This window comes from Diospyros lotus, chromosome 4 (genome assembly GCF_014633365.1).
Source record: "Diospyros lotus cultivar Yz01 chromosome 4, ASM1463336v1, whole genome shotgun sequence".
Classification (NCBI taxonomy): domain Eukaryota; kingdom Viridiplantae; phylum Streptophyta; class Magnoliopsida; order Ericales; family Ebenaceae; genus Diospyros; species Diospyros lotus.
The window spans coordinates 9,108,391-9,115,851 of NC_068341.1; the positions used below are offsets into that span (position 1 = coordinate 9,108,391).

Genomic DNA, 7,461 nt, shown 5'->3' on the forward strand with positions numbered 1-7,461 from the left:
TTAGGTCAAAAATATGTTTATCTTGTAAAATGCATTTAAAAGAACAACACACATAGGACTACAAAATATTGAGGGGAAATTACAAAGACTATTTATGAAAATTACTAAAATCCAACGACGGTCCATCAAAATGACTAAAATCCAACATCGAGTGCTTTGATGAACTTCGACTGCTTGTGCTTTGTGGCTGATTTGCCAAATTTTTATTGACTTGTGCAGAAAATGACTCTTTCTGGTTTCCCCTCTTTTCTTGTTTTATGGTCAAATATTGTCATCTTGACCCGTTAAGTTGGCGTAGGCATTTTGACAAGTGTATGGTTGCATTGTTCAAATTGGAAGTTTCTTAACCTAATTATTTAGGCCTCTGTTGACGGGGGCTTTTTATTTTCTTAACCCATGGTGTCATGTCCTTTCTTATTTTCTAAACTTGCCTAACCCATGAAGCTAATTTCACTTCAACTTTTATCTTCATGGCTTAAGTTTAAAGCGCATTAATGAAATTTGGCTGATAACATTATAAATAATGAAATTAATATTAGAGATTTACGATGGAATAAGTCTTGTTTAACTTATATATATTTTGTCTAATTTATAAGACTTTTAAGTTTTTAACACTTTATTATTCACGTGCCATATAAGGGTTATTTTGAATTATTATTATAGATAGTTATAGATAAATTATTTATTAATTAATTGATTTTCAAACTTTATTGAGCATAACAATAAACATTAAAAATTTCAACTTAAAAGACACCCAACCTCCCTCTGGTTGACCCTGACAGATCACTTGTTATCGGGAATGAGGCAGAGGTAAACGCTATGCTTGAATAATAAATTCATAATTTTTATTCACTATTCCCAAGTCCCAACCAATATATAATAACCATTGAACGAAATGGGCCAGGGAGTAGTCCGCAAGGCTACAAACTATTATTATTTTTTAAATTCTCTCTTCCTCATTTTAAAAATTAAACACCGCGGACGAACGAAGGAAATAAAGACAGAGAGAGAGAGAGAGAGAGAGAGATAAAACGTTCCGGTGCCGCTTCGTGAGGCTGAGGGAAATTACTTTTATACGGAGCCGACGGCATTGGATTTGGCGTTTGGAGCGTGAGAGAGCTTGTGGGTTGTGTGTGGCCGACGCGGAAGAAGCGCTTTCTCTCTTCTTCTGCTTTTCGTGCGAAAATTCCTTGCTTGCGCAGTGTTTGACTTTGAAGGCCCGAGTCACCCAGTGTGGTGGTGCGAAGAACCGCAGAAAGCGCAATGACCGCTTGACGAATAGGCGGATAGGTGTTTGGGCGAAGGAAAACTCCGAATCGTGCACAGATCAGCCTCCGTCCACCGCCCTTGCACTTGTTGCGTGCTGGAAATCTAGATCTTCCTCTTGGAGCCGAGGTTTGATTCAGTACTCGAGCCGCTTCCTCCTCGTGTTCTTCGCCTGAATTCCTGAACACGACGGACGGATCTTGTCTACTCTGCCGGTCTGAATCTTGTTGATTGGCGTCGGCCGGCGGTGGTTGTAGCGAGATATGGAAGCCGAGAAGAAATCTTCTTCGGTGTCTGATGTCGGGGCTTGGGCGATGAATGTTGTGAGTTCGGTCGGAATTATCATGGCCAACAAGCAGCTTATGTCTCCCAATGGCTATGCCTTTAGCTTTGGTTAGTCTCTCTTGGATCTGATCTTTAACATCCTTCTTGTTGTAATTCTTGCGGATCTTGATTCTTATTTGCGTTCTTTTCTTTAATTGCCATTTTTTTCTAGGCACTCGGCGGGCTTCGGTCAGTTTAAATTTCTGGCGTGGTTAGGTGTCTTCTTTATCGAAAACAACTCGGATTTTTTACCAAATCGATGCAATATCGTTCTTTTCTCGTACTCGCATTCATGAACTTATTGGCCGTCGAGCTTGGGTTTTTGAAAAATGATTCTTAAGATACAACTGCTCATCCCAAAATACTTTTTAAATGACAAACTTAAAAATTATTGAGATCCTAGTTCTGAAATACAAATTCAATGACAATAAGATTTGGAAATAATTTCATAACCAGTGGCTTTGGTAGAAATCTCGATCCTATGGGATCCATTAATTTCCTGTCTTGTTTCGTTTAGGGGTGACATTTTAGAAGGAAACCAAATAAAATTGCCAAAGCAGAACATGGACTTAGATGAGACTTTTTATTTGTTGCTGTCCTTTTCCCTGCACAGGTGGACTCCTTTACTTTGATATAGAACAACCGATCACTTTCTATGCCCAAAGTATTTGCAAACTGTTGTTAGTAAAGTTCATCATTTTCCTAGCCTTGACAGCACCCATTACACAACGTTCAGAATTAAAACTTTTGAAGGGAAAAGAAACAGAAGAATTAAAGATTAACACAGTCTTCGCCTTGATCGCACCCATTAAATTGTCAGCTTTGTTATCTATCATTTTGCTTAAAATTGCTATTTTACTGCTAACCTGTGGAATGAGTTATATCCATTTGCTGCCTTTCCAAATTTTCTTTTAATGCATCTTAGTTTAATCAGATTTTTCATGTTCTACTATTGCCAGCAACAACTTTAACCGGCTTCCACTTTGCTGTAACTGCACTGGTTGGCCTGGTGTCAAACGCTACTGGTTACTCGGCATCAAAACATGTTCCTTTGTGGGAGCTTTTCTGGTTCTCAATTGTTGCTAATATGTCTATTACTGGAATGAATTTCAGTCTCATGCTGAATTCTGTTGGATTTTACCAGGTAAGGATTTTCATTAACACCACATGCTCTCTCTCTGGCTCTCCATTAGTTAGATTTTTTTTTTGGTGCATAAATACTTAACATTTTCATTGGAGAAGCCCCTTGGTAAACTTGTTCTTTTATGCCACCCAAGTATGTTTTATTTGTTTTTTTTTTTTTTTTATGTTATTGACTTGGACAGTTTTTTACTGGACTAGTTCTGCCTGGAAACTAATGATATGCTTTTTCCCTTTCATGCTTAGTAAACTTGCCCCTTTTCTTTTAAAATCTGGAAATGTACAAATTGTATATAATTAGTGAGCTTGTATGTTCTATAAAAAAAACCATTATCTAATTTTGCTGTAACCGGTTTGGGCTACTTGAACCTGTGTGCTAGTCTTGTTAGCTAGTACTTTTAAGTGTTAGACAGTCATGGATCCTATTGACATTGGCTAGTATTCTTGTTAAGTAGACATTCTTAAGAACCAGCATCAATCTTTTCTTCTGCTATTCAACAAAAACATGCAATCCTAAAGTATCTTTTAGTCTTGCAACAGATGAAGTGTTATTGCTGGTTGGATAAGGAAATAGAAATAGAAAATTGGCATCAAAATTGTGCTCCGAGTTAGTGGCATTATTAAAATATGCTTGGTTAGAACCCTTGATGATTGTTAATTTTGATTTGGTTTTGAACGTCCATCGGACACCTCAATCACAAGGGGCATAACGAAATAATGGGCACTGGAACGGTTATCGAAAGACTTATGTTTCTTTTTAAAGAGTTAGCCTACTCCAACTCTATCCGGCAAGTTGCCTGCTGAATGTCTGTTTGGCGTTCAGCAAAATGTTACTCGTCTCCCTGTCTTTGGCTGCACTTCTTTTGCCCTCATTCCTCGTTCAGAATGAGATAAGTTATCTCCCCGTGCTGCCATGTGTCTTTTTATTGGTTATGCTGATCAGAATCCTTTGTTCCATTTTTATAGTTTTTATTAGTAGCCCTTTAATTCTTAAACTGAAAATTGTTGGTAATTTCCATTTTTTTAATATTTGGGACTCATTTGGATACTTAAAGTGCATTGATAGGGTACATCCATGACCCTCACTATAATTGAGTGACAATTAAAATCTAATTCTTTTTTTTTTTTTTATTTTAGAAATGATGCCCCGAAGAGATTAATATAAACCAAAAAAAAGAAAAAGAAAATGAAGCCTGAACAGATTAACTCATTTTATGTTTGTTCTCCTTTTTTTCATCTTTTTCTATGTGATTTTTTAGATATGTATTCAGCTATATATCTTTGTGTTTTTGGTGTAGATATCAAAACTGAGCATGATTCCAGTGGTTTGCGTGATGGAGTGGATCCTTCATAATAAGCATTATTCAAGGGAAGTTAAAATGTCTGTTGTGGTTGTGGTGGTAGGTGTTGGTGTTTGCACTGTAACGGATGTCAAAGTTAATGCTAAAGGTTTTCTATGTGCCTGTGTAGCAGTATTGTCTACATCACTGCAACAAATTGTGAGTTACCTCTTATATCATGCTAGTTATATCAATATATTTACTATGATGCTACATGAATTCACCATCCTGGAAGGAGATTGGTTTGCTGGCCAGTGGTTAACAATAACTTAATGATGTCATTTTGGATTTTGTAAGTTCCTTAAGAAGTCTAAATTATTAATATATCAAGTTATAAGTAATTATTTATAGGGCCAACTATAGTCAGACTGATAAACATGGATACTTTAGTGTCTAGGGCGCCTAGGCATCATTTCATGTGTCTTAAGTTGTCAAATCAGTAATCTGTTTCTAATAGATTGTAGGTGGTTGAGTCAGTCTTGTACCTCCAAGACTATGACCCAAGAACCTTGAGCAGATTAAAAATAATCTGTATGTACATGCTAGAAAAGTAATGACTCCAACTCAAAGTTATATATGCATTATATTGATCAACCTTTATTGTATTGCAAGCCAAAATCCTGTAGATTTTTTATGAAATGTAAATGTTCTTTTTTTATTTGGGTGGGAGTGGAGGGGGCAACACACATCAAGCATGATATCCACCAATGCTGGCAGGTCACGTTGCCAAGTTATAGAAACAGGCTTTTTGCAAAGTACAGGCTACATACAAAAATGATTCTCCCCCAATCCCAGCAAAAAGTCTTGTACATTGGGGATGCCTTTATACACTCTGTTACATACTCGTGCATTGTGGACACACAAGAATGTACAGGTGCCCATCATAGGAATACACAAAATTCTATGATTTGTTCTTTTCACATATTTTTCAAACTGGCAAGCTAAAGTTTGTTATGAAGATGGTGGTCCTTGTTAACTAATTTGTTTGTGGATTGGATACAATTGAAGGGTAGTTGGAGATGCTGAATTAGCTGAAGGACAGTTATTCTTTTTTTCCCCTGAGTTGAACTTAAAGATGAATACACCTAGGTTTGAGTTGGCTGTATAACTTTTTGTCACTTTGAGTGTGATTTTGAAAGAGTTTTCTGCAATGATATGAATATCAGAAAACAACAATCTGATATCCAGGGGAAGAAAATTTGAAGAAGTAAGAATATTATTACCACATTTCACTTTCACTCTATGATAGTTATCGGGAGCTTGAATTTGTTAGACCTTCATATTTGGTTATAGGGCACACCGAGTGGAATTAAGGTTTGTCATTATCATACTCTGATGAATAATCTTAGGTGGATTTATATTTCATGAAATTATTAAACGGAAGCTTTGACTAAAGTACTACACTGTAACCCTGACTTCATACAACTCCTTGTTTGCGTTTACTTCTTCAGATCTTCTAATGATGTTACTGTTGTCTGCTCTTTACTCTTCGACAGTCAATAGGATCCTTACAGAAAAAGTATTCAATTGGGTCTTTCGAGTTGTTGAGTAAGACTGCTCCAATTCAAGCATTGTCTCTTCTTTTGCTGGGTCCTTTTGTTGACTACTCTCTTGGCGGAAAATTTATAGTGAACTACAAGATATCTTCGGGTGCTATTGTAAGTCCCCGACTCTCCCTTACAAATCCGGTGCATTAAACTCGTTGCATCCATCCATTGATCTGTCCTCGTGGGAATTAGTAAACTGTTACACTTTCTAACACTCGTGGCAACATCTGCAGTTCTTCATTCTCCTTTCGTGCTGCCTAGCTGTGTTCTGCAACGTGAGCCAGTACCTCTGCATTGGGCGCTTCTCGGCAGTTTCTTTCCAGGTTTTAGGTCATATGAAAACCGTATGCGTGCTAACCTTGGGGTGGCTGCTTTTCGATTCGGAACTGACTTTCAAGAACATCATGGGGATGATCATTGCAGTGGTTGGCATGATAATCTATAGTTGGGCTGTGGAAGTTGAGAAGCAAGCTACTAACAAGGCCGCATCCCAAATAAAGAACAGCCTTACAGAAGAGGAAATTAGGCTCTTGAAGGAGGGAGTTGAAAGCACTCCTTTCAAAGACGTGGAACCTGGGGAGAGCAAGGGGTAGGTCGACATTGGTATTTTGCCATCTCGTCTCTCCTAATTTGCTTCATTTATTGCTTTGTTCCATCTCTTCGCCCACCGTCTCATTATCTTATAACTTGAGTTCATAATCAATGTTACTGAATACTTGGGAGCACCCACCCTTAATATTTTTGTTGTCCATCTCATATTTGTTTTATTTTTTTATTCTTGTGGAGGCGAATAGAGTTATTGCATACTGAAACTGAGGCCATATTAAATGTATGAAAATCCATTTGTTTCAGAAAACAACTCTTTCAGTACCTCAAACCTTTCTCCATCTGCTGGCCTTTTTTTTCTTTTTCCTTTTTTACGATATTGAACAAAGATCACATAACGTAAGCATATGAACTTTCACTACAAAAAGTTCATTACTTGTTTGTGTGTGGGGATATGAGTTCCATCACTTGGGAACGTACCATCGTTCTTATTTGTTTTATATTTTAGGTTTGATTTGATAAGGAAATAAGGAAGAAATTGACATTGTTGACACTTGCATCATCCCCGTTTGAGAACAATATTTTGATTATGTAAATCAAATCATATTTTCACTACTAAATTTATAAAAACATGTCATTAATAATATAAGTTAAAATGAGCTTTCACTCTCTTGTTTTACTAAAACAAAGCTACCATCTATAACTATAATTATCTACTTTATTTTGTTGGTAAGTAAGAATATATTAAATTGAAAAAAATAAAAATATATGTATAAGATCTAAAGACTTACATTGCAGTATATTTATTTTGAGGTAACGCTCATTTCTTAATCTAAACCAAACTAACGAATTAGTTCTACTGTAAAGCATCAACAATTTATTTACTACTATATTTGAACAAACAAATTCATTCATTTTCCAACAGGGTTGAAATTTGAATTGCATAATTATTTTTTTATTTAATTAAAAAGAACTCACAATTATTATAGTTGTAATAATTATTTTTTTAAAAATGAATAAAGAAAATTTTGCTACATGGACTACTCATACTCAAACATACAGTCATTTCGTATTGGCTTATTTTTGAAAAAGAAATATAGAAAGAAGAACGAAAGCGAAAGCAGAATGTTATATACTTAGGATGATCGTCTTTGCGCAGTTTTCAGTACTTATATTTTTAATTACGTCAAAAAAGATAAATCGCAGGTTGAGCCTTTGGCCCTTGTGCAGGGCGATAATCGAACTTGTAATCTACCGAATTAATAACGACATATTACTCATTTGACCGCTTGACTTAT

General features: G+C 36.1%; 1 protein-coding gene across 2 annotated transcripts; it reads left to right on the top strand.

Annotated features, from left to right (window-relative positions):
- The first annotated feature begins 973 nt into the window (after positions 1 to 973).
- Positions 974 to 6,384, top strand: LOC127799236 (UDP-rhamnose/UDP-galactose transporter 3-like). Of its 2 annotated transcripts, XM_052333072.1 has the most exons (6): positions 974 to 1,659; positions 1,763 to 1,801; positions 2,550 to 2,734; positions 4,029 to 4,229; positions 5,567 to 5,728; positions 5,851 to 6,384. In XM_052333072.1, exons 1-6 carry the CDS (start codon positions 1,530 to 1,532, stop codon positions 6,208 to 6,210), a joined length of 1,077 nt encoding a protein of 358 aa, XP_052189032.1. In that variant the 5' UTR covers positions 974 to 1,529; the 3' UTR covers positions 6,211 to 6,384. The 2 variants fall into 2 exon arrangements, with proteins under 2 accessions (XP_052189032.1, XP_052189033.1); XM_052333073.1 differs by lacking the exon at positions 1,763 to 1,801 and having other exon boundaries at positions 979 to 1,659.
- Positions 6,385 to 7,461: the final 1,077 nt, after the last annotated feature.

Bases quoted from the DNA above. Each gene is read 5' to 3' on its own strand.
- LOC127799236 (XM_052333072.1), top strand. From the start codon at position 1,530: ATGGAAGCCGAGAAGAAATCTTCTTCGGTGTCTGATGTCGGGGCTTGG. The intron at 1,802-2,549 runs GTTAGGTGTCTT...TACTATTGCCAG, and splicing joins CAGTTTAAATTTCTGGCGTG to CAACAACTTTAACCGGCTTC. The intron at 4,230-5,566 runs GTGAGTTACCTC...ACTCTTCGACAG, and splicing joins CTACATCACTGCAACAAATT to TCAATAGGATCCTTACAGAA.